Here is a 27,918-nt window from a genome sequence, read left to right as displayed (position 1 = left end):
TGAAGCTTCATTTTTAAAAATATATTTTTGTTTCTGTTTTCTCATGCTTCTTGTTTATAATAACGTATCTAAAATAAAACTTCATCTTTGTTCAGTCAGATATTAGGTTTAGTATAGACCCTAGAATAAATAATCCATTTCCCATATCTTAGCCATTTTCCTGATTCTCCCCCTCATGTCTCCCTCCTCATCTCCACTTCTTGGCTTTCTTAGCTTCTTTCAGGTTCCAGCTAAAATTTCACCTTCTACAGGAAATTCTTTCCTGATTCCCCCTTAATTTTAGTACCTTCCCCTTTGTTTTGTGATAGTCCTCTGGCATAAGGGAGTCCCTCCTGGGAAGAGGTAGGGTTCCCCTGTTGACCTTTGCTTTCTACAGCTGAGCTCACAATGTTATACTTCTCCAGTATAGGTGTGGCTATCTATAAGTTAAATCCTTTTCCTAGTGCCCAGATTATGTCTAAGGAGAGGACTTTGGACCAGCCAAAGAAATTAGAGGAAAATAACCACCTAATGAGTTCAGATGCTGAGAATAACTTGTAAAACAAAAGAAATCAAAGTTTTATTGCAAGCAGTAGGGGGAAGGGTTAGAGACAAAAGTGGGAGGGGGACAGAGATAGAGAAGGTGACCCAATATACAACTCAGACATACACACTAATATAGAGTATAGCTCATGTAAGAGCCATGTGACATTGGGAAGCATGGAGACGTTCCCTGGAAAGGTGTGTTCCCACTGGAGGGGATGTTATTCTCTAAAGTACTTCTTTTGAGTGAGATTCTTATATTCTGACTTTTAGTGGCCCCCTTGGAGCTGGCCCATTTGCTTATCAGGGCAAAATATTTGTGGGGGGGGGGTTGTTATCAGAAAAACAAGCTAGTGGTGGACAAAATATTGTTGGGGTACACAGCTGTATTTTCAAAATTATTGCCAGTATTTTTTCATGAGTGTATTCTATAAGCTTATAGTTCATCATGATGATCTCAAGATCATCAGGCCTTATCTTATAACAGTGGTTTCCACGCATAGATTCTGTAAACTACAGCCTTCCTTAAGAGAAGACTCTCATGGTCTCAAGACCACCACACCTAATCTTATAACTCTACTGATCATGTCCTAGTATCTTTTAAATAGCTTGTTTATAAATAGTTTGCGTGTTTTCTTCCCCATTAGATGGAAGGACTTGCCTTTTACCTTTGTTTGTATCCCTAGTACTTAGCACTCTGCCTGAGCCACAGTACTTGCTGGACAATGTTTATTGACTGCCTGACTGACTGAGTATATAGGTCAGCAGCTATTTGCTTTATTTCTTCTATTAGGAACCACAGGATTTCAAAACCGGTGATAAAATGCTTAGCCAGCAAATATATTCTAGTTATCAACTAATAAAGACAGATATATGTTGTATCCAGAATTTTCAGGTATATTAAGTCATAATAACATTTCTTATTTTGCAGTAATGGCACAAGAACAAGAACCATATAGTGAAGAACCTGCAGATATTAAGATCATAAAAGAGGCGTACAAGCAGGCCTTTGTATTTGTTAATAAAGGACTGAATGCAGATGAATTGGGGGAAAAGGAAGAAGCAAAGAATTACTACAGTAAAGGAAGAGAATATCTACTCCAAGGAGTCAGGGTTTTGGCATCTGGTCCTGAATGCACAGGTTCTGGTTGGGAATCTGCTAGACAGATGCAACAGAAGATGCAAGAAACATTGAAAAATGTTAATACTAGGTTGGGAATCCTGGAGCAGACTCCTTCCTCTTCTGTTCCAAGTAATCTTCATAAAGAGTCCCAATTACCTCCTGCGTTGCCCCCTAATGGAAAGCCAGAAAAGCCTTCTCTGCCTCCATCTTTGATTTCACCATCTGTACAAATGGAAGTTAATGGGAATTCTCCCTCCACAAGCATGGAGCAGCTTTCTGTGGCTAGTCCTGTATCTTTGGAAGCACCACCTGCTTATACACCCCATGCTACAGATGGACACTATACTCTGTCCTATGGAACAGAATCTGGGGAATTTTCATCTGTTGGTGAAGACTATTATACAATTTCTGCCTGCCCACCTCCTCTTGAGACTCTAGGAGTAGATGTAGAAGAGTTAATTTTGATACCCAGTGGAGTACAGATTTTCTTTGTAACTCCTACAGGGGAAGTTAGTGCACCTTCATATCCTGGATATCTTCGAATTGTGAAATTCTTGGATACTACCAGTGAAGCGGCTCAAAATCGCCCCCCTGGATTTCTTCAGGTAACAAGTAGAAAAACTTTAGAAGTGGAAACCTACCTGCCACATTGTTATCTTATGTTGCTTATGTTTTATGCTAGACTAATAGTCAAAGATGGTCCTTTGGAAGTTCTAGTTCTCTTGAACTCTTACCACATGAAGCTTAGAGGGTTAGGATTATTAGTAAGAGGTGAATTTGGTTCATTTAGGAGTTGTTTTTTTAAAGATAGCCATTCATCTCAAAGAAACTAAACTACTCATCAGTTGTGCAAAAACATTTATTAAACACCTCCTGTGTGCTAGACACTGTGCTGAGTCACCATTAAAAGAAAGTGGTTCCTTTAAGTGCCCATGCAACTTAATTTTCTGACAAAAGGAAGACTATTAATAATATCAACTAGGGAGCACTGACACTCTCTATTCTATTTATCATGGCTTTTGCTGCTGTGATGTTTTCTTTCTTTACAGAGTTGAAATCAGTGTGTGGTTCTGCTTTTTCTAGAAAACCCATTACTGATCTTAAGAAATGTGTCCAGTCTTTTCTATGAAGAAGCTCAGTGAGACTGAGTGCAGCTTTAACATCAACATTGAGTTAAAGGATTGATATTCTCAGACTATGTATGTGCATATATACTCAAGCTGTAATTAGAAGAAATAAACAGCTAGAATGTGCTAGGTAAAACTGAGAGATACTCTAATAGTGAATGTAGAAAAGATTCCCTCAGTGAAGAGGTCTTAAGAAGGAGCAGGGCAAAGTTTATTTGTTGTTATTGAGGTTTGGTTTGATTTTGTAGCCCCAGTACCTTACACTTAATAAATGTTCCATCTGAAAGAAATGTTTATAAATTCTGGGATTGAAGACAAAGATGGATGTCTGAAGCATTTTTTGGTGATGTGCTATAAAGGTTATTTTTCCCCACTATATTGTAAAATAGTAGAAGAACCAATTTTCAGATATCTGCTGTGAAGGAAACAAGATGTTTGCACGTAGTAATAGTGAAGCAAGGTCATCTTGTGAATACTACACATAATTACATGAGCCTGTATTCTAAAAATTAGCTCTTCTAGTAAAAATTTAAGTTCCTTACAGAGCTCTGTTCATTTGCCTAGACATGTCATGAGTTCTTTTGGTATTCTTTTATTTTTATATTAATTTATTAAACTTTAAACTTAAATACTAAAGCTCAAATGCACAATAAGAAAAGAAAAAGAAACATAAACTTAAATACAAAATAAGAAAAGACAAAAGAGCATTGCCATGTGCACAGCAAAACGTAAGAGAGGATTCAAAATTTGCCACAGTAATTTCCCATGTCAAGAAAGCCTATGTAATAAATGTTATACATTGTGTTCAGAGCTGTCCATCTTTTCTTTGCTTCCTTGTAAATTTTCTTTTGTTCTCTGCTGTGCACTTTTTACTTTGTTTTTTCCCCCTTCCCCAAGAAGGCTACAGTTAAGCACTGATGTATAGATATGATATGTACCCACACATACATATATACACTTACACATGAATATGTTTAGATATCTATAATCATGCTCATGTAGACATATACATTCATGTGCATCTATGTAAGAACATATTATACTAGCTTGTCTAATGTTCCTGAGAGTGGATGACATCTTCCTTCACAAGTCCGAGTCTTCCATATTTTTCTGAGTCTACCAACTCATCATTTCCTGTATCACAGCAACATTCCAACCTTATACTCTCTAGTTATTTTAAATAGTCTAAAACAATATTGATTAATATAGCTGACATATAATGTAGTTTTCCTTATTTTTCTCTTTTGATTAAGCCTATTTTAGCTTTAACTTTGAGATCATGATTACTATCACTGCTTTTTTTTCCTAATCAATTCTACCCCTGATCTTTATCCTTTTGTATTCTTAAAGTATAATTGTGCCCCAACTTCATTTTAACTATTTTTTAAAAGAAAGTATATTCAATTTTGTGGAAAAAACAATTAAAGGAGTGCAATTTGTTTTCTCTCACATCCCACCCGCAATTAATGTTCAGAAGTGGAGTTGTTAGAGCTCAGATTAATTTCTTGTGTCTCAAAAACTACTAAAGTTGTTCTTTCTATACTGTTGAATTTGATTGTAAAGTGATAGCTTTCCTTCTTGGCTTATGAAGTGAATTTTGTTTGTGGTAAATAAACAATAGGATCCTACTAAGAGTTCCCAATGCTCTTCATCCAAGCTTTACCAGTAGCAGATCTTTTATATGTTGTTAAATATTTGGGATTTTTCCTTCTGAAAAGTTTGTCCCAAAAGATTTTTTTGTGTCTTCTCTTTTGTACTTGTAAATGTATTCATAAAAATATAAAAGAAAATGGGATAATTTGTAGAATAATTTGATAGTTACAATATGCTTTTTACGAAGAGGAGGGATTTTAGAAATGAAGTTTACTAATCTTTGGATATCTCACAGCAATAAAACTGTACTGTTCAATGGTGAATTCACACTTTTAATTTGAACTGTGATTTCATAATATTGGATGGATATCTGAAACATTTTTTGGTGATGACCTAGTTTTTCCTGTTCTAGCTCCAAATTTGATCTGTTAGAGTAGGCCACATAAAATTCTTGTACCACAGTACCAGTAGTTTGTTGATAAATTGTCTTGCTTCTAGATTTATACTTTACCCAAAGAGATGGCTAGGTTGAATAATAAAAAGATTAGCTTACTAGGAATATTGCTCATTTTTTAAGCTAGTTCTCTTGTTAGAAAAATTTAATTTTACCCAACATTGGCTAAGAGCACATATATTTTAACTTCTTGATAAACTTAGCCATTTGCTATATTGACCATTCTAGCAAAATAAAATTTTATCTTTAGTGTTGAGTGTAATAGGTCTTAAGCTTTCTATGATGTTGAAAAACTTGTTTTTGAATGTTAATTTTCTATTACTTATTGATATTTCTGTTATTGATTAGAAAATCTAAGGAAATCTTAGTCCTACTGATAGAACTAATGTTTCACAATCACTTTAGGTTTGTGATTGGCTGTATCCTCTGATGCCTAATCAGTCTCCTGTACTGAGCTGCAGTAGTGGAGTCTACATGTTCCCAGACACATTACAAATGTCAGGATCCTGTGTGGGTGTGGTTCTGTCTTCTGAACTACCCAAAGAAGATCGAGAGCTCTTTGAGGATCTGTTGAAACAAATGTCTGACCTTCGAGTCCAGGTAACCTGTGTAACAATATCAATATGTACATTAACATAAAAGTATTCTGGTATCCAGTGCAATTAAGAGAGGGAAGCCAGGCATAAGTGTGAGAAAGACAATTCACTTTTATTTTCTGTCTACATCTGGAAACTTTTTTTAAACTAAAAAGCTGCTATACACAAAGACCCCATTCCTGCTCATCTTCCATTATTGGAAACAGTACCCTATTGGACCCAGATCTTAAAAGTGAGGTTAATAAGAGCAATGATAGTTGGTTTAACAGGATGGCTAGGTACTAGTAGATCAGAGTTGCAAAGTTAGAGCTGGAAGAAATCTTCAAGGTCATTTAGTCAAATCTCCTTTATTTGATAGATAAGGAAATAGACCAACAGATATTAAGGGATTTGTGTAAATAAGTAAAGACCTGTGATTCAAACCTAGCCTTCTGACTCCAAGTGAAATACTTTCCCCCCACCTGATCTTTACTGAAGGAAGAGATATACTGGTTATGGAAGGATCAAAAAACAAGAAAGAAGTAAAACTGGTTTTTAATATTATTACCTTGTGAACTTTTTTTCCTACGGTGATTTTCATTTCCCCTGCCTCTTTAGTGGGGATACTGAAATAGAATTTATATCATTTAACAAATATTGATTAACCCTCTGTTATGTCAGTAACTTTCTAAGACATTAGGAATACAAAAAGGAAGAACTAATCCCGGTTCTCAAAGAGCTTATGTTCTATCACGGGAGGCAGCACATACATATATATAAATATATACATACCCCCCCCAAAAAAGTAGAAGAGAAATAATATTTATCACCTATGTAAACCTCTCCAGGCTTGTTTCCTCTTTTGTAAATGAAGAAATTGGACTAGATGATCTCTATGGTTCATCTAGAGACTTTTAAATCAAAATCAACTTTGCTAGTGCCTTCCCTTCCCAGTCATATGAGAAAATGGAGCAACAACATCTCATAATAGTAACTCTACTCTTACAGTTAAGATGTAATTTTCCTCTACTAACAGTGTTTTGCTATATTGTAGTAATTCTGTCTTCCACTCAAAATATGCTTTCTTTTATGAACCATCAATTCTCTGTCTTTCTCAGCCCATATCATCCATATCTATTTTAGTGATGTCATCAGTGTTAAAACTGATCTTCTCTGCTTCTCCATCTTAAGATACCCTGATGTCACTCTCCTACTTTTTTTCAGGATCTGATAGTGGGGTGGTCCTCCTCCTTGTCAAGATTAGCCACTCTTTAAGTGTACCCTTGAACCTTTCCCCTTCTGTCTTTTCCAGAAGATTGCTCTTTTACTCTCATCTCCCTCTTGTGTTCATCACCTCCATCTTCTCACTTTCAACCTCCACCTCTTCCCTCTCGCTGTCAACTTTTTCCATCCTTGCTGCTAGTAAACATGCCCAAGATTTCTCCATCCTTAAAAAGTATTTACTAGACTACTGTCTCTTCATACGATTATTATATCTCTCCTCCCCTTTTCAGCCAGACTCCTTGAAAAAGCTGTCATCACTTAATGGTTCAGCTCCTTTCTTTTTACTCCTCAAACCTTTGTAGTTTGGATTCTAGCCTCTTAACTAGAATGATTCTCTCCAACCTTACTGACAATCTCTCAATTGCCATATCCAATGGTCTTTTCTTAGTCCTCACTACTTCTCTGTATTTGATACTTTTGACAGGTCTTTTCTGGATATTCTCTCCTCTCTGGGTTTTCCTGACACTAATTTCTCTTGGTTCTCCTATCTGACCTCCACAGTTAACTTTTGTTGACAGTGGATAGAAGCTACAGGAATTTAGTGCTCAGAGAGAGCTACTTCAGAGAAGCTGTTGTGACTTCACAGGTAATGTTTTGCCTTAGAAGAATGGAAATCAGAGTTCCTAAGTACAACCAGGATCCAGAACAGGGGGAGGGCAATGGACCCAGAGAGGACATTCCATTGTATATGGGAAAGAAAATGGTTTTGGGGAAGACTAGAGGTAGAAGTGAACTGAACTATTAAGAAACTCAGGCAAATTTCTACTGTGGGAACAATAGCTATTACTAGCCTCACTACTTCTCAAAGTTCTTCTAAGAGTGATTGCAACTTCTGAGAGTGAAACAAAAAAAGGGGAGGAAGGGAGTAAGACCTATAAGACAATAAAAAAATTTACTTACAAGACAGAACTCAAAATTGGTATTTTAGAATTTTTATTTCTGAGGAACATAAAGAGACTAAAGAAGGAATAAATAAGTATAAAGATCATAAAGAATAAAAGAACAAACAGAATGGCAAAAGGATTAATGAAGAGAACAGGATAAAGAAATCTTTCTTAAGAAAAAGGCATAGGGGTGGCTAGGTGGGGCAGTAAATAGAGCATCCACCCTGGAGTCAGGAGGACTTGAGTTCAAATTCAGTCTCAGACACCTTACTTAGCTGTGTGACCTTGGGGCAGTCACTTAACCTCAATTGCCCTTATGAAAAGAAAAAGGCATAGAAGATTTTTTTTTAAACCAAGTAAATGAAGAAGAGGGGAGAAGGGAAGATATTAATTAAACTACTTAACTGTGAGGGGGCTAAAGAGAAGAATTAGATAATTAAATAAAAGGAAGAACATTTCCTTTGCTTGCTTATCATCCATGTAATATCCCCTGTCTGTGGGTCTACCTCAAGGCTCTGCTCTAGGATCTCTTCTTTCTATACCCTCTCACCTGTGACCTCATCAGCTCCTATGAATTTAATTATCTCTGTGCATCTAACTCTCAGATCTATATATACAACTCTAGTCTGCCCCATAAGCTTTAATCTCATATCAGCTATCTACTAGACATCTCAAACTCAGAATATCTAAACCTGACTCCATTATCTCCTTCTTCCAAACCTATCTCTCTACCAAACTTCCCTATTTCTGTTGAAGACATTACCATTCTTTTAGTTACCCAGGTTCATAATGTCAATATTATCTTGTTTTTCTAACTCTATACATTAAGTATTGAGCTTCCTTCTGTTCTTTTCTATGTATTTTTTAAAAATGTTTCATTTACATGCTTTCCTTTTTCTTTTCTTCATCACTGTCATACACATCACTCCCATAAGTCTCACCTTCTGTTGTAACAAATAACTATAGTCATGCAAAACAATTCCACACATTGGCCATGTCAGCAAATATAATGTTTCACTCTGTAACTTTGCTCTGTCAATTCTTTGCCAGGAGGTAGGAAGCATGATTAGTTTTCTAGAGTTGTGATCAGTCAAAGCATTGATCAGAGTTCTTAAGTCTATAAGTATATGTCTGTCACAATTGTTTTTCCTTTGTTAGCATCCTAAATTGTAGTAAAAATTACAGAAAACAATTCAGAACTGTAACCAAAATGTCATTAACTTGAACCCAATGGTATTATTACTGGTTCTGTTTCCTTTATGTTGCATCAGTTCATGCAAATCTTCCTAGGCTTCTCTGAAATCTACTCCTTTGATCATTTTTTGAAGTACAATAGTATTCCATACATTTGTGTACCATAATTTGTTCAGCCATTCGCCAATCAGTGGACACCCACTGTTGCCAGTTCTTTGCTATGGCAAAAAGTACTACAATACAAATATTTTTGTGCTTCTGCATCATTATCTCCTCTGTGGCCTTTTTTAATGTATATTTTGTAGCCAACCAGTAAGTACTGTACTCCACCGAAATCAGATCACACTTGGTATGTTGAATTCAGTTCAAGGTAACTCATATTAGGAGTTTGTGAATTCCTTGTTGCTAGAAGTCTTTTAAGTAGAGGCTGGATGAAATTAATTGTGATTTTCTTAATGTATGGGTTGAACCAAGTGCTGTTTCTTTTGATTCTAAGATTCTTTGATCTCCTATTTTCTGAACTATTATGTATATGCTCAGTACCACATGTTTAGGCTAGCCAGTAATCAGTTGCTGCTGATTTTTAACTTGTATAAACTTTGTGGCTCCAGTTAGACTATAATCTTCTTAAAGCAAGAACTTTGTCATTTTTTTGTGAGTGAATAGTATATTTCCTGATTCTAGATTAAACCTATAATGAATGAGCTTCCTACAACTAGATTAATCCTCTTGACCTTCATAGGTAATATCTCTGGCTTCCCTTCTACTATATCAGAAACTTCCATTGGCCTGGAAAAATCTCTATCAATCTGCTCTGAATGCCACTTGCCAATGTCTTCTGGTTATCTCATTCCTGTTCAGTTACATTTTGGATCAAATGGCCAATGAACTCCAGATATAAAGTTCTGTCATTATTCTATGGTTCTGTGACATGTCTGGTAACAGACTCCATTTTATGCCCAAATCAGTAATGTGTACTGTATATAGAAATCTTCTTAACATCAGATGAAAGGCAGCATGTTGCAGCAGAAAATTTAGAAGGCCCAGAACCAGGATGTTTGGTTCAACTCCCATTTTCATCATTTAATAGCTGCACAAATGTTGACAATTCACTTGACATCTCTGAGCTTTAGTTTCCATATTTCACAGACAAGTCATTGTTAGATGACTATTTTCATTTCAAACCAAGCTTAAAACTGTGCTAAGACTTTTGGATGTGTGTGTGTGTTGGTGCTTTCATTTATATAAATAACCTGTTAACATAAAGATTCACAAAAAAGATGGTTGCAACTTAGTGATAGTCACAAATTCTTTCTGATATTGGAGAAGGAAGAAAAAGGGCACATGTTGAGATGACAAAAGGAACAAAAGAATTGGTTCTTGTCCAGCCCTGTGTTTTTTTTAATCTTCCAAGGGGTTATCATTAGTATAGTCAATTTCTCATCTGTAATAATTTCCAATTGCCTCTTTAACTGGCACTATTCCTAAGGTTTTTTTTACCTTCATCTTCCTTCCTGATAGTAACAATCAAAGAACAAGTGTTGCAGTGAATTACATTTTACCCATTTGCATTCTGACTACTTCCTACTCTTACTGTACTCCTACTAGACTGAATTTGACCAATTAAACAGACTCGAATATTTCCAATGAAGTATATTTCTATGCCATGGACTTTGATCATGCTCTTAAAACTAGGTGTATGTTAAATATTCAGTAAATATTTATTTGTTGGTTGAATAGTAAGGAGAACATTGGACCAACTCCTACTAGTTTGTGATATATATTTTTAATGCCAAAAAATATTTCCCATAGCAAGTAAGTGTGGAAAAATTAAGTTGCATGTATTACAATGAAGACTCAAAACTTCCTATAAGCAATTTAACATAGAAGTTGTAATGACACAAATTCCTTACACCAACTCTGGTCATGGAAGCAAAAACATTGAGAGTAAAGTGGATGCATATAGCTAATATCAATACTTTTATAAATTTCAGATAACCATGAAACAATTCTTAATACTTATTTAAGTCTGTATTTTAATACTCTTAACATTTCTAGAAAAGTGCACATTATACCCTTGACCAAAGTCAGTATGAGTAAAAACTTCCAAAAAACTGGAGCCGTCCAAAATTGTAAACCAAAAATGCTACCTCATCTATCAAGAATATAGCAAAATGCAGCTTTCAGTTTGAAAATAAACAAATTGGCTTTAACAATAAAACTAGATGTAACAAAACACATCTGATATGTAGCCTTTGCATTTTATTCATAAAATGGCCCCTTACTCAGTGTATTCATTTCCAGTTTTGCTCACAGTTTTAAGTATGGCTGTCTGCTTTCTATCTCTTCAGAATGTTAGAAAGGGGTGTGAAGATGACATAGGCAGAAATACTGACCTCAAAAAGTAGCTTAACAGTAGTAATGAAGGAAACAGAAAAAGCAGGCATAAGAATTCAGTTATAGCAGTCTTCAGTCATTTAGTGTAGGAGCAAATAACCCTAAGTTATGACTAAAAGCATTGATATTTTACCGGTATAATTACTGTTGTTTGTATTTGATGATCTGTAGTCATCCAAAAGCAGTTAAATTCAGTATAATTATAATACAGTAGGCCCTAAGTAATCTCTAAAACTTTGCCATTGAGAATAACTCATTCTCCAAGAGTTCAAAGCTTTCAAATGAATATACAAATAAGTATGCATCATTTGGGGTATAAAAAAGGTAGCCTAGTATATCAGAGTGTTAGGCATGGAATCAGAGAGATCTGGGTAGAAATTCTGCCTCAATATTCATTAGCTGTACTCATTAAAGTCATTTTAACCTCTTTGTGCCTCAGCCAACTTCTGAAGATTTATTCACTGAGTCACACACTGAGATCTATAGTGATGCAGAGACTAATGAAATCTCAAGTTCTTTTTGTCTATAAAATGATACAAATCAACACCAAAAATGAAGTTATTATTGTCTTCTTTGTCTTAAACATAATAGCTTTTGCTGTATTAAATGCTATAGGACAGAGAAGGCAATTGGATTAATATTGATATATTGTTCTGATTCACTTTGTAATTAAACCTTTTCTGCTTTCTGATGATACTTAATATAATAACTTAAGGAAATATGTTTTATGTTTTTTTAATTCATTTTTCACATATGAATGGAGGGAATTTTCTTGGCATATGTTTGGCCAGAAGGTTGGTTCATTAAGAGAGGTTCCCCAGAAATTGAGAAATTTTTCCCTGCCCTTTTTTGTTAATCTATATTTTATTTTGTAAGCTCACATACTAATCTTTTGTTAACACAGTTAGGGAAGGAAGATAACTGAGACATTAGCCTACATTTTCTTAAAAATTTATCTTTTCAGTGACACAAAAACTTCTTAATATCTTTTCCTTTTCCTGTTTTTCATGTTTAGCTTCCAAGAAATTGAATTTCAAATTTGATTCTTACCTGTAATTTCAGTTTATCTCTTCTTTATTGGGACTTGTTCATAGCATCATTTAGTCTGTTTTGGGAAAATAACTTTAGTATTAGGTAGAAACTAAATCTCTGCAATTTAGATTAGTATCATTTTAGTGTTCTTTGGGTGTTGCCATTTAATTGAAAACAAAGGTAATGTGCCATAAATGAATAAGTTCTCTGAATTTTAAAGTACATTATATACCTTAGTATAGATGCATTTCAATTCCTACTACGTACAGTTGGAGGAGATAGTTCAATTAAAATTTCAAAGTATATAATTTTATTTGTTGAAAACTTTCATGAGCTTGTCTTGAGGTAAGACTTTTTTTTTTTATCAGTTGGCCTTATAAAGTTACATGGCTGGTCCTAAGGAAGTAATATGAACACCAAAATTCGAGGTTTGAATTTTCAGGAACAAAGGAAACAAAAACTGTTTTCCAGAGCCAGTTTTAGTGGTCTACCTATTAATTGGTATAAATTTGACAGCAATCCATTACTGGGACCATAATTGATACCTTTACAAACTGGTAGAATTTTCCAATGCTTGCATCCCTTGATTAAGCCTTTGATAACCGAAGGTCAAAAAAATGTTACAACAGAAGATGGCAGAGTAGAAACAGGACTTCCGCGCAGCTCCAACTTCCACCTCTTCCAATTCATGTAAAAAATGACTCTAGTCAAACTTTGGAGCTACAGAACCCACAAAATGACAGAAAGAAGCTAACCTCTCACTGAAGACAGTCCAGCAGGCCAGAAGGAAGCAACCACTGCAGTGCTCTGGGAGCCGAGCTCAGCCCCGTGCTAGCCCAACGTTTTAGCCTCAGGGTGGCCACAACCAGCTGCTGGCTGGAAGGATTTCAGATGATCAACAGCTGTGGTGGTTTCTAGAATTATCACACGTAGATACTAAGGACAAAGTGAGAGGTCAGTGCAGTGTAGACTTTGGGATCCAGTAGTTGGGGAGTGTGGTCCAGCCTTTATCCCTTGGAGGGAGAAGCCACTGAGGCACCATGGCCACGCGGCTGCCGCCACGTGGCAGCTTCAGCTCCTGGCTTGCAGATTGTAGGAGGACCAAGCAACCAGTTTGAAGGGTAATCGCTCTTGCTTTAACCTGCTTGGATCTGGATTGCGGTCTAGGGTGGAGGTCCAGGGGTGCATAAACAGCTTGACAGAGCATGTGGAGGCTTCAGAGAGGGCACCCAACTAAGAGCTCCAGCAGCTGAGAAAACCCCAGCATTTGGGATAAAGCTCCCCTGTCTGATAGCAGAGTCCTATAGTGGCAAAAAGGTCAAAAGTCAAGTAATTGAGTGGCAACATGAGCAAACAAGGGAAACAAAGCAAGCAGAGCAACCCAACTTTACACTCCTATTTTGGGGACAAAAAGGATCAAAGCATGGAACAGGAGGAAGACAGCCAAGTCAGGACTCCTGCAACAAAAGCTTCCAAGAAAAATACAAGCTGGTTACAGGCCATAGAGGAGCTTAAAAGGGATTTTGCAAACCAAATAAGAGAAGTGGAGGAAAAATTGGGAAGAGAAATGAGAATGATGCAAGAAAATTATGCAATGAGAGTCAATAACCTGACTGAAGAAAATAATACCTTAAAAAATAGACTAACTCAGATGGCAAAAGAGGCTCAAAAAGGCAATAAGGAGAAGAATACCTTAAAAATCTGAATTTGCCAGATGGAAAATGAATCTCAAAAGCTTACTGAAGAGAATCATTCCTTCAGAATTAGGTTGGAGCAACTGGAAGCTAGTGACTTTATGAAAAATCAAGATCCAAACAAATGAAAAAATAGAAGGCAATGTGAAATATCTCATTGGAAAAACCACTGACTTGGAAAATAGATCCAGTAGAGATAATTTAAAAACTATTGGACTACCTGAAAGCCATGATCAAAAAAAGAACCTAGAAGTCATCCTTCAAGAATTTCTCAAGGAAAATTGCCCTGATGTTTTAGAACCAGAGGGCAAAACAGAGGTTAAAAGAATCCACTGATCACCTCCTGAAAAAGATCCCCAAAAGAAAACTCCTAGGAATATTATAGCCAGGTTCCGGAATTCCCAGATCAAGGAGAAAAAATTACAAGCAGCCAGGAAGAAACAATTTGAATATTGTGGAAACGCAATCAGGATAACCCAGGATCAGGCAGCTTCTACACTGAGGGACTGAAGGGCTTGGAATATGATATTCCAGAGGTCAAAGGAACTGGGATTAAAACCAAGAATCACCTACCCAGCAAAACTGAGTATCATTTCAAGGGAAAATATGGTCATTCAGTGGAATAGAGGACTTTCGAACATTCTTGATGAAAAAAAAATAAGAGTTGAATAGAAAATTTGACATTCAGATATAAGAAGCAAGAGAAACATGAGAAGGTAAACAGGGAAAAGAAATCATAAGGAACTTATCAAAGTTGAACTATTTACATTCCTACATGGAAAAACGATAATTGCAACTGATGAAACTTTTCTCAGTATGAGAATAGTTGAAGGGAATAGAAATGTGTGTGTGTATGTGTGTATATACATACATATATGTCTATATAGGAGGACATATAGGCATATGAATACATATGTGAGTAGGACCAATAGGAAGGTATGATACTTAAAAGGTGAAATTAAGAGGTGAGAGGAATATAATGAGAGGAGATGGGGAGAGACAGAATGGGGTAAACTATCTTATATAGAAGAGGCAAGGGAAAACGGTTACAATGGAGGAGAAGAACAGGAAGGCAAAAGGGAATGGGTCAACCTTATTCTCATTGAATTTGGCTTAGGGAGGGAATGACATACACACTAAATAGGGTATCTCACCCTATAGGAGAGTAGGGGTGAAGGGAATGAGAGGGGATGATGGAAGGGAGGGCAGGCTCGGGGGGAGGGAAGTGGGAAGCACCCACTTTTGAAAAGGGACAGGATCAAAGTAGAGAATAGAACAAGTGGGATGTGGGATAGGATGGTGGGAAATACAGTCAGTCTTTCACAATATATCCACTATGGAATTGTTTTGCATAGTTACACATGTACAACCTATATTGAATTGCTTATCTTCCCAGTAAGGGTGGGTAACAAGGGAGGAAGGGGATGAGTATGGAATTCAAAGCTTTAAAATCAAGTGTTTAAAATATATATAAATATATATGTATACTATAATTAATATTATTTTACATGTAACTGGGAAATGGGATATATAGGTGGGGCATAGAGATCCACCGTGCCCTACTGGCAATTCAGATGAGGGATGGGGGAGGATATGGAAGAGAGTAGATTGGAGGAAGCGATATTCAGTGGGATCCCTATTTTGGGGTGGTGGGTAGGGGAAAAACGGGGAGAAAATTTGTAACTCAAAATCTTGTGGAAATGAATGATGTAAACTAGAAGTTAATAAAGCATTTGATAAAGGAAAAAATGTTACAATAAAATATCAGAGAAAAATACCTTGATGAATGCGACAGAACCAGAAAAAAGGAAAACAAAAGGAGCTTGAATCTACGTAATGCCTGTTGTCTGTTACTTTCAACAAGTGTGGCACAATTTAATACTGCTCAAGGAAAGGACTTAGAAAATACATGCTAGTTAGCAGTAAGTTTGATCCTTTATTCTCTAGGCCAGCGGGAACAGGGAAAACAGAGAAGAAATACAAATCCCTGGAGGAGTGAGAATACCCTTTGTTCAATTGAAGGAACAGCCTAGCAAGAATTTGAGAAAATTGGTCCCTTCTGACCAGGGCATTAAGGATGGTGACCGGAAAGAAGGAAGTGGGACAAAAGTAAGTAAATTAAAGGAGTAGGATTAGTCTGCTGTAGAAAAATTTCTAAGAAAGGGGGTTACAAAATAGGGAGAAGTAAAAACACCTAATTAAAAGTTGAGAGGGAGAAACATGAAAAACGAGGTAATGGAAGTCCTCATAATCCATCCCATAGGATGACTGTACTTTGATAATCACTGCTGGCCAATAGCTTTTTGTAGTAACTACTATAAAGCACACAAAATTTAGAGTAATGTATTAATAATTTCAGGAAAGGGACTATTATGTTTACTTTCATGTTTTGCTTCTCCTGGTTTTCAAAAATAGATTGAGGGAAGGCATAAGGAATTACTTGAGGAATTTAGTCCTTTTGCAGTGACACAATAATTTTCATTAATCTTTGACATTCTCACCTCCATTTACTAAAATACACTTCACCTATAGTTACAAAATGATCACTGGTAATTAATTAAAATGTCTAATATTTCTGCCTTTCATTTTAAATCTGGCTAAAGTAAAATAAGAATTTTAGGTAAAACTCTATGTCTATGGGAGAAAAACATGGTTTTTCATATGTTTTGAAAGACTTTCCTTTAGTATTTCTTTGCTTTTAAAGTATTACATTTGTATCTTAACCATATCTTGGTTCACAGGTAGAAAGATTGAGCCTTTACTGTTTCCCTTTTCTACATATTTCCTCATAGGTACATTGTCAGGCTGACAGCCCAGTAGGGAAAAGAGAGATACTAGTATATACTGTCCTAGGGATGGGCATTCGCTCAGTGAGGACTGACCTGCTTTTGAATGCTTTGATTTAACTTTCTGAGGCTCTCTCTTAGATAAAGTATATTCCTTGGTTAGCAAACATTGCAAAACAAAAAAGGAAGGAGGGCCACTTTTTCCTTCTCTTAATGGGGAGATAGTATATAGGAGGGTGAAAAAAAAATTTAGTAAAATAAAAGAGCCTTTATAAATCACTTCCTTTTTTTTTTGATGCATTAAAACTTTCTTTCAATTTTTTCTTTCCTTTACAATTCATGGCTACCTTCTTTCTCTGAAAGGCTATGGGAGTTGACAATAAAATGTTGATTTTTAACAAAGAAAAACAAAGTAAAATGGTACTGCCGAATGGTAGAGACTTCTGGAGGGGTCCCAGAGCTGAGGAAGAATTTAGAAGAAGAATTAAAAAGTTTTATTGTTCTTAACAAAGGGAAAGAGTAAAACTTTTTATTGATCCAGCTTCATAGATTTTTTTATGGGAGGAAAGTTTGGAAGAATTCATATTTTTACAAAGGAAAACAAAGTAAAATTTTTTATAGCTAGATGCTTTTTCCTTTTGTGTACCTGATCTTATTTTCTCCTATAAAAAGATTTATAGACTGTCACCTGCTTCTTTATATTAACCATTTGTAGAACATTTTAACTTTTTAAAAAAGTAGTTCCCATCCCTTTCATCTACCTGTACCATCCACCAGTACCCCAGGGGCCTGCTATATTAGGATTATATTGTTGGGGATTTTTTTCTCATTTCACTATATTTTGTTTCTTATAAGTATTATTGAAGGATGGAAACTGGATATTTTTAGACTGCTAGAAGACTATGTATATACATATTTGAAATTTAATTATTTGCATATTTTTATATTCAAAGTATATATTATATGAAATGCTTTCAGCATTATACTTGGAAGCATACATTGAAGTTATATGAGGTTTGTTTACTATTTTGTGATGGCCAGGCTTTCTGGTGATAGATTTATTAAATAAAAGAATGACAGAGAGGTTTTTGTTTTTTGTAATCTCAGAAAGAAAACCATTCAACAAAGCGTTTTTGGTTGCTGTGAGTTGTGGACAAAAAATAAATGGATGCAGCCTGCCAATGTACTACCACACAAAGAAGAAGAGAATTTGCTTAAATAATGGGGAGAGAGAGAGAGTGACAAACAGAAGGGAGGAGGCATGGGTGAGGGGGGGAGAATAGAAAGAATATAATATTAAATGAGGAGTTGTGTCTAGATTTTAAATTTAGGAAATTTTATGGGGAAGAATTTTAAGGATTAAGGAGCTAATTAATATTGATCAGTTTAAACTTTTCTGTCTCATAGTTAACATGGTAGAAATATATCCTAAAGAATTGATGCAAATATAAAAGAGCAGTAGAGACTATATGACAATGAATGGATTGTATAGAGAACTGGCCTTGGAGTTAAGCACATCTTAGATCAAGTCCTGCCTCTACTACATACAAAGCAATTTTGGGCAATTCCCTCAGCCTCTCAGTGCTATAAACAGTTATCTAAGACTATAAAGGCACTAAAACTACATTGGTAGAGGGAGTTTTCTCATGTGAGAGTTCTCTATACCAGTGGATTCATAGGTCCAGTATCTATCCCTATATAAGAATAAGATCCATTCCCCAAAGGATAGAAATTGCCAGTTTTCAAATTAAGAAACAATAACTATATGATAAAATACTCCAAATTATTAAAAATTAACAATACAAACATGCAAATTCAGACAACTATTTAGCTTCTCATGACACTTATCTCAGCAAAAGTGAGAAATGAAGAAAATGACAATTATTTCAGGAGTTCTGGAATAGGACAAAGAGGCTGCTGGTAGAGCTGCCCAGCCATTCAGTAAAACGATTTGGAATTAGACCCAAAAAGTCAATCTGATCCTTTTTTAACCTAGCAGGATCACTACAAGGCTTATATTCCAAAGAAGTCAAAGACAGAAGCAAAGGACCTACAAGAACAAAAAATATTTATAGCAGTACCTTTTTGTTGTAGCAAAGAACTAAAACAGAATGGGTGTCCATCATTTGAGAATGATTGACCAAATCATGGCATATGAATATAATAGAATAGTGCTAGATGAAATGATAAAATATGATGAATTCAGAGAAACTTGGAAATACTGGTAAGAAGCAATAAAGAATAAAATGAGCAGAATCAGGAGAAGAATTTATGTAATGACCACAATAACTTAAAGGAAAATGTCTCTGAAAGGCTTCAGACCTCTGGTGATTATAGTAACAAATGAAAGATTGATGATAAAATGTGCCTTTTGCCTCTTGCTAAAGAAGTAAAGATCTAGAGGTACAGAATGAGATACTCATTTTGACACATGGGCAAGCATGTTGGTTTGTATTTGCTTGACTCTTTTACAAGGTCAGGCTTCTTTTTGATGGAAAGGTAAGTTAGAAGGCATGTAAAAAAGAGCCATGAACTGGTCTGCTTTGGAAAACAACTTGGAACCATGACTAAAAAGCTACAAAATTATGCATACCCTATGATCCAGTACTAAGTCTATATATACCCCAAAGAGAATTAGAGGAAGAAGAAAAGGACCCATATGTGCAAAAATATTTATAGCAGCTCTTTTTTATGGTAGCAAAGATTGTAAACTAAAGAAATGCCTATCAATTGTAGAATGACTCAAAAATGTCATGAATGTGATAGAATACTACTGTGTTGTAAGAAATGATAAAGGGGATGATTTCAGAAAAACCTAACAAAACATGTATGAACTGATGCAGGGCTAGCAAAACCAGGGGCACAATTTATAAAATAACAACAATATTGTAAAGAAAATCAACTCTGAAAGAATTAGCAACTTTAATCAACACAATGATCAGCCATAATTCCAGAAGACTTGTGATGAAACGGTCCCTATCTCCAGACAGAGCTGATGGACTTAGAATACATATAGAAGTATGTCTTCTTTTTTGGATATGACTGGTGTGGGAATTTGTTTGCATGATTATACATATTTGTGATAGGTATTTTTTTCTTGCCTTCTCAATGAAGGAATGTGGGAGAGAGCAGAATTTAGTAAAAATAAAATAAAATTGGGGGAAATTTTAAAATCAGTTTAAAAAGAAGTAACCTAAGAAAGAAAAGAACATCAATTTTTAAAAGTTTTAATTCACAGAAGAAAAGTTCAGAAAAGGACATAAGCAGGACAATTTTGTTACTACCTTGTTTAATATGTACTTAAAAAAAACGCGTATATGAAAAGGTCCTGTTTAATAATACAATACTGTTTTTGTTCGTCTTGTGTATTTAAGTGTTTGTGTTTTATTAAATTCATAGTACATTTATGTGTTATAAAATATAAAATAACTCGCATTATATAGCACTTGAAAGATTTATTAACTGTTTTCCTCATGACAGCCTTGGGAAGTAGATAGTTAAAGTGATGTCTTTATTTTAACTGAGGAGAAAAATTAAGGTAAAGAAACTTTCTTGTTTATAGTAACTGTCAAAATCAGAAGTAGGTAGTAGAAAATATACCTCTCTTCTTTACTATCTGTATGACTCTGAGCAAGTCACTTAACATCTTAGTCTCACTTACTTTGTCTGTAGTGGGTATAATAATAGTTACCGTGCCTGCATCAAAAGAGTGTAGTTAGGATAGCACTATATAAATGGAAATATGGTCATTACAATTATTTTTAATAAATTAGATCTCGACTACAAATTCGCGATTTTCCATCATACTGTGTTGATTTCTGTTCATATATACATAAATCTCTACATAAATTATTTCCAATGGTACAATCCATGTAAAATTGCAAGTGGAAGAAATTTGACATTATAAGAGCTTCCTAGAAGAGCTCTATCCTCATTCAAAAGAATTTTACCAGTTCATCCACACATGAAGACTAAATGGATGGGGGCGGAGCCAAGATGGCAGAGTAGAAGCACGACCTTCCCGCGGCTCCGGCTTCCACCTTCCCCAATCCATGTAAAAAGGGGACTCTAAACAAACTTTGGATCTGCAGAACCCACAAAATGACACAGAGAAGCTAACCTCACGCCGAGGCTTTAGCCCCAGGGCGGGCCTGACCAGCCGCCAGCCAGAGGGACTCCAGAGCAGCAGCTGTGGCCATTTCCAGATTTATCAATACATAGATGCAAAGGACAAGGTGAGAGGCCAGTGCAGTCTGGACTTTGGGAACCAGGAAGTGGGAGTGCGTGGCTTTTACCCCCGGAGCAAGAAACCGCTGAGACGCCAGCACAGCCTGCCAGCGCCACGTGGCGGCTTCAGCTCCTGGCCTGCAGAGTGTAGGGGGACCAAGCACCAGTCTGAGGGGTCATCGCTCTTGCTTTAACCTGCTTGTATCTGGATTGCAGTCTAGGGTGGAGGTCCTGGGGTGTGTGTCCAGCTTGCCAGAGCGTGTGGAGACCTCAGAGAGGGCACCCATCTAATACCTCAGGCAGCTGAGAAAACCCCAGCGTTTGGGACGAAAACTTCCCTGTCTGGTGGCAGAGTCCTACTGTGGCAAAAAGCCCAAAAGTCAAATCATTGAGTGGCAAAATGAACAGGCAAAGGAAACAAAGCAGACAGAAGATTCCAACATTACACTCCTATTTTGGGGATAAGAAGGAGAAGGGCATGGAACAGGAGGAAAACAGTGAAGTCAGAACTCCTGCACCAAAAGCTTCAAAGGAAAATACGAGGCGGTTACAGGCCATAGAGGACCTTAAGAAGCAGATAAGAGAAGTGGAGGAAAAATTGGAAAGAGAAATGAGAACAATGCAAGAAAATTATGAAATGAGAGTCAACAGCCTGACTGAAGAAAATAATACCTTAAAAAACAGACTGACTCAAATGGCAAAGGAGGCTCAAAAAGGCAATGAGGAGAAGAATGCCTTAAAAAGTCGAATTTGCCAGATGGAAAAAGAATCTCAAAAGCTCACTGAGGAGAATCATTGCTTCAGAATTAGATTGGAGCAAATGGAAGCTAGTGACTTTATGAGAAATCAAGATGCTGTTCAACAGATCCAAACAAATGAAAGAATAGAAGGCAATGTGAAATATCTCATGGGAAAAACCACTGACCTGGAAAATAGATCCAGGAGAGATAATTTAAAAATTATCGGACTGCCTGAGAGCCATGACCAAAGTAAGAGCCTGGAAAGCATCCTCCAGGAAGTTCTCAAAGAAAACTGCCCTGATGTTTTAGAACGAGAGGGCAAAATAGAGGTTGAAAGAATCCACCGATCACCGCCTGAAAAAGATCCCAAAAAGAAAACTCCTAGGAATATTATAGCCAGGTTCCAGAATTCCCAGATTAAGGAAAGAATATTACAAGCAGCCAGGAAGAAACAATTTGAATATTGTGGAAACACAATCAGGATAACCCAGGATCTGGCAGCTTCTACACTGAGGGATCGAAGGGCCTGGAATGTGATATTCCGGAGGTCAAGGGAGCTGGGATTAAAACCAAGAGTCACCTACCCAGCCAAACTGAGTATCATGTTTCAGGGGAAAATATGGTCATTCAGTGGAATAGAGGACTTTCAAGCATTCTTGCTGAAAAACCCAGAGCTGAATAGAAAATTTGACATTCAGATACAAGAAGCAAGAGAAGCATGAGAAGGTAAACAGGGAAAAGAAATCATAAGGAACTTATCAAAGTTGAACTATTTTTTTTTTTTTAAGCAATCGGGGTTGAGTGGCTTGTTCGAGGTTGCATGGCCAGTTGTTGTTTCTGGGTGTGGTGCTGGGTGTCTGGGCCCGGATTTGATCCGGGTCGTCCCGGCACTGGAGCCAGTGCTCTTGCTCGCTGAGTCACCTGGCCAAAGTTGAACTATTAACATTCCTACATGGAAAAACAATAATTGTAACCTATGAAACTTTTCTCAGTAGTTGAAGGGATTAGAAATATATATATATATATATATATATATATATATATATATATATATGTCTTTATATGAGGGTATGCGGGCATATGAATACATATGTGAATGTGTATATATACGTTTACAGGTATACATAGATAGAGGGCACGGGACCAATTTAACAGGAAGGGATTATACTTAAAAGGTGAAATTAAGAGGTGAGAGGAATATAATGAGAGGAGATGGGGAGAGACAGAGTGGGGCAAACTATCTCATACAGAAGAGGCAAGGGAAAATGGTTACAATGGAGGGGAAGAATAGGAAGGCAAAAGGGAATAGGTCAACCTTATTCCTATTGAATCTGGCTTGAGAAGGGAGGGAAATACACACTAAATAGGGGATCTCACCCTCCAGGATAATAGGGGGGGAAGGGGATGTGAGGGGGGATGATATGGAAGGGAGGGCAGGCTGGAGGGAGGGAAGTTGGAAGCACCCACTTTTGAAAAGGGACAGGATCAAAGTAGAGAATAGAACAAGTGTGAGGTGGGATAGGAGGGAGGGAAATATAGTCAGTCTTTTACAGTGCATCTACTATGTTATTGTTTTGCATTAGCCACACATTTACAACCTATACTGAACTGCTTGTCCCCCCAGTGGGGGTGGAGGTGGGTGGCAGGGGAGGGAAGGGAATGAATCTGGAATTGAAAGTTTTAAAATCAAATATTCAAATATTAAAAAAAAAAAGAAAATATACTCTGCTAAATGTGGTCACATGGAGCCTCTGGTGGGAGGAGTTTGCTGAAGGGTGGAGCAGAGCCCCACAGGAGAAGCTTGCTTAGGGGAGGTTTGTTTTTCAGGAATGCCCACACCTTGTTACTTTGTAATCAGGCAGTGGATCACAAGGGTTGTGATGTTCTTTGACCCTGGTGAAGGCTATATATACTCTGAGGTGAGGTTTTGCTTTGGGGCTCACTCTGGGAAGAGTTGTGTGATTTGGCCAGATGAGACTCTGGGAAGCTGTTGAGTCCCTGGCTTTGAAAACCCCGGATGTTGGTGCTTCTCTCTCTGGTAGCTAACTGTATAAATGTGATTATCAGGCAGCCAAAAGGAAAAAAAAAAAAGACTAAATGGATGAAGAATGTATTGCTTGTATTTCAATATGCACAGGAATGAATATCCTATAGAATTTGTCCAGCATCATATATATCTGGCCCAGACAACATAGATGAACAGTGAAGTAGGTTCAGAGTTGAAAAAGAAGAAAGCAAGCAAGAAATTAACTAGAACAAACTAGAAATTTTCCTGACCCCAAGTTGCTATAACAGCAAAGACAAATAAACAAGATCTTCCGAAAAATTTTATAGATGAGACTGGAAGGATAACAATTAGATACTCAAAAATATTTGCTGTCATTTCTATAGTGATCTATTCTCATCAATGAGAGTGGAAATTCTCAACAGTTTAGTACTATATGGGGTTATATGAAGAAGTGAAAATATCACTTGAGAAGATGAAGTTACAGGAGAATGACTGAATGAATATGACAGAATATTTACAAAAGAAATCTAAGCTAGAGGTGACAATTTTTGAAGGTACTAAGGTTAATTTTTAGTATATCTCAGGAAGATTCCTAAAGAATAAAAAAATCACAAATGCCATTACCCAAAAAAAAAAGGAAATTCAAAAGATACCACCTTCTGAGCTATGGTTTTTCATCTTTCTCAAGTTTTTAAGAGAAAAATATATACATGTCGAGGTTGTTCTTGATCAAAGTGTGAAAAGAACATGGCGATTTTCAGAGTTTTTGATAGCAGAATATATCTTTATAGTCACATAATTGACTGAAAGGTAAAGAATATGCAAAATCTTGCTTTTTTTAAATTCAAAAACGTAAATTTTTTTAATTTTAAAATAAAACTTTAATAGTTCTTCAAATAAAATATCTACCATGTATATGTTAATATCAGAAATTATTCCTTGATGGTTGCTGTCACAGAAAAATTTTTCACTGATTCCCTGATAATCAGTATCAAGCATGACTTAAAAGAAGAGATGTATGCTTGTCAGAGATGTTTGTACAGGACATCCTCTATGGTAGTGATAGAGTCCCAATGGAATGAGGATTCCATATCCATGGTGATATTATCCACTTTAGTGGTTTTTAACCTTTTTTGAGCCATGGACCATTTTGTAGGTTTCATGAAGCCTTTGGCTGCCATCTCAGAATAATAATTTTAAATACATAAAACATAAAGTATGTAGGATTTCAAAGGCAATCAATTATGCTGAAATATATAAAAAAAAATTTTTTAGAGTTTATGGATGCCAAGTTAAAAAACCCTTAGTCCAGATTCATCTGTTTGTGAATAGTACTGTGTCAGTGAACTCATCCTCCATACATAGAATTTGGGAGTAGGAACAGACCTTATTGGCCTTCTAGTTCAATCCATATCATAGGGTCTCCTTAAAAGAGAATTGCCTAGAAATCTGTATAGGAAAAATTAAGAATATTTTCTTAATTACTAATGAATAGCTCATTGAGTCAGCCATCAGCACATGTACAATTGACAGGCAATGAAAAATGACAATGAATTGAACCCAGAGTCAAGTAAGAGAATAGGTTGGAATTTATTTTTGGAAAAATGTGTATGACTTTGAGCCTTCCCAGGATGATCTTAGAATACAATCCCAGCTACTCTCTATTCTTTTCCTCCCCTTTTTATGTCTTACCTTCTCCCAGTAGATTGTGAGCCTCTTGAGGGCTGGGGCTTTCTTTTGCCCTTCTTTGTATTTTCAACGCTTAGCATGGTAAGCTTTTATAAATAGGTGCTTAATAATGTTTGTTGATTGAAGTACTCTGTGTGTATTCTTCATGTTTAAGTTTAAATGTGATAACTTTTCAGATATACTGCATTCATTTGAACCAGGTGAATAAGGTTTTATTATTATTAAATTAAACTTGTATGGTTATTATTATTATTATTATTACTACATTAAACTGCCTATATCCTGGCTGTACTCAGCAATACCATTACTAGGTCTTTTTCCAAATATGATTAGGGAAAAAAGAAAAGAACCTATATGCTCTAAAATATTTATGGCAGCTCTCTTTGTGATGACAAAGGACTGGAAATTGTAGGGATGCCAATCAATTGGAATGACTGAACAAATTGTGGCATATGATTGTGATGGAATACTTCAGTGCTATAAGAAATGATGAACTTGCTGACTTAGAAAAACATGGATAGAATTTTTCAAACAAATTCAAATAATGAAGAATGAAGTGAGTAGAACCAAGAGAATGCTGTATATGGTAACAGCAATTTTAAGAACATCTTTGAGCAAATAAGGTTTTTTGACTATTATAAATAACCAAATTAACTACAAAACACATATAAAGGAAGATGCTACCTACATCCAGAGAAAGAACTAATAAATAAAAGTATGTATGGTTTTACATACTGTGTTTCCCCGATAATAAGACCTATCCCGAAAATAAGCCCTCCCCTTACTGTGTAAGATTCCTCTAAAATAAGCCCTCCCCCAAAAATAAGCCCTATTGAGATTGCTACTGTAGTGAAGGTGATCCCCTGCGCTACACGCTACATTACGGTACCCTCTGTGTGCACCGTCCCCCCCCCCCCCCGTGAAACGCACGCCGCGCTCAGAGCTGCAGCAGTGAGCGCATCATCCTGTTCTTCCCCAGTGATTTGCTTATTGAATAAAGGTACCTTTTTTGTTCACATTTACCTGTTTATTAAAGTTGCTGTCAATGTTCATTAAAATAAGCCCTCCCCTGAAAATAAGCCCTCTGGTGTTTTTCTGTCCAAAAAATTTAATTAGACAGTGTCTTATTATCGGGGAAACACGGTATATATAATATTTGTATCTAATGGTAACCAATTCTAGGGTTGGGGGAGGGTAAAAGGAAGAAATTTACATGATAATGATATATTTAAAAAGAATAGCACATTGTATAATAGAGTTGCAATTTCATGTTCAATCTTTTTAAAAATTATGTTACGGAAATGCTTGGTTTATTCCATAAATTAAAAATGAAATTTAAATTATCTATAGATAATAAATTTAAATTATCTATAGATAAATTATCTATGTATGAATAGTTTTACATAGATGGAACTTTTTTTCATTCGGTGACATTTTAGTATATAACTCAATTAAGACATTGGTTTTCCAACTTATGTTGCTTATCAAAAAGATTGCACCAGTATACATCTCTGGCAATAGTATAATAGTGTTCCCATTTCTCCATAGCCTGACAGTATTGAATTTAATGTTATTATTGTTAACAATATAATGTTGGTATAAGGTGGTATTTAAGAATGGCATTTAATTTGCCTTACTCTGAATATTAGAAAACTTGAAGTCACGTGGTTAATTATTTCATTTCCTTAAACATTTTCTCATCTTTAGGCTGCAGATACTTCAAATGAAGAAATTAATCTGAGTCAGGTTGTACCCTTTCAACCAGTTCCTGAAGAAAATGTGAGAGTGTTACCTGAGTGGAGTGAGAAAGTATCTCAGAATATTTTATCAGGTACTAGGGATAATTCTATTTTTAAGTTTTTAATGACCTTTTCTCAATCAGAAAAACTGGGGGGGGGGGGATGGGAAGAAGCATTGCTTTTGAATGACACGTCAAGAGTATAAAGCTTTCCTAATGTGATAATAAAAGGTTAATATACAAATATGTTTCAATATACAAAGTTCGAGCTAAACATTATTTTCTTATATTAAAAGCTTCTCTTTTCACTTCAATTTAATGTTCTTCTAAGCATGTTTTGTTGGTAAATTCCTTTTCTTGATAAACTTCCTTCGAATCTCAGCTTAAACACTATTTCCTCCTTGACACTAATCTAATCTTCCCAGTTAGTACCTCCTCCCTACCCTTTCCTCTCCCCTAAAAATATTACTTTTTATTTACTTTGTTTATATTTCAAATGTACTTATAGGTATACATATTGTTTCTCTTGATAGGATATAAAGGAAGAGACTTTGTAATTTTTGTATTATTGTTACCTTACATGTTGCCTGGCTCATAGTAGATATTTAATATAATCTTGTTGGTTGACTGTTTCTGGTTAACCAAAGAGAATTGAAAGGTAGCATAAAGTAAAATCATAGCAATCTTTAGAAGAATCATCTAGAACCTTTAGCCTTTACAAATTGTTAGGAGGTATTTCTCTTCAGAGTCTAAATCTACCTCTCTGCAACTTTCAGTCAGTGAATATTATTAAGCACTTACTGTGAACCACATTAATTATTCTTTCTTCTAGACTCTGGGGAATAAGCAAA

The 27,918-nt window shown here is 36.0% G+C and overlaps 1 protein-coding gene across 6 annotated transcripts in view; it reads left to right on the top strand.

Moving 5' to 3' along the window:
* The window catches only part of SPART (spartin), a 45,806-nt gene that overhangs the window by 4,203 nt on the left and 13,685 nt on the right, over positions 1-27,918 (top strand). For 5 of the 6 annotated variants that reach the window (XM_069080345.1, XM_069080344.1, XM_069080346.1 and 2 more), the window contains 4 exons: positions 1,454-2,250; positions 5,225-5,419; positions 15,827-15,988; positions 27,037-27,160. In XM_069080345.1, coding sequence (XP_068936446.1) covers positions 1,456-2,250; positions 5,225-5,419; positions 15,827-15,988; positions 27,037-27,160 — 1,276 coding nt within the window. In that variant the 5' untranslated portion in view covers positions 1,454-1,455. The remainder of the gene's footprint in view (positions 1-1,453; positions 2,251-5,224; positions 5,420-15,826; positions 15,989-27,036; positions 27,161-27,918) is intronic. The other variant, XM_069080349.1, reaches the window with a different exon arrangement.

Source organism: Petaurus breviceps, unplaced genomic scaffold (assembly GCF_028583685.1).
Source record: "Petaurus breviceps papuanus isolate PSGF00001 unplaced genomic scaffold, PetGlider_PUasm1.0 91133, whole genome shotgun sequence".
NCBI classification, from domain to species: domain Eukaryota; kingdom Metazoa; phylum Chordata; class Mammalia; order Diprotodontia; family Petauridae; genus Petaurus; species Petaurus breviceps.
This window is presented reverse-complemented; position numbering and strand designations above follow the sequence as displayed.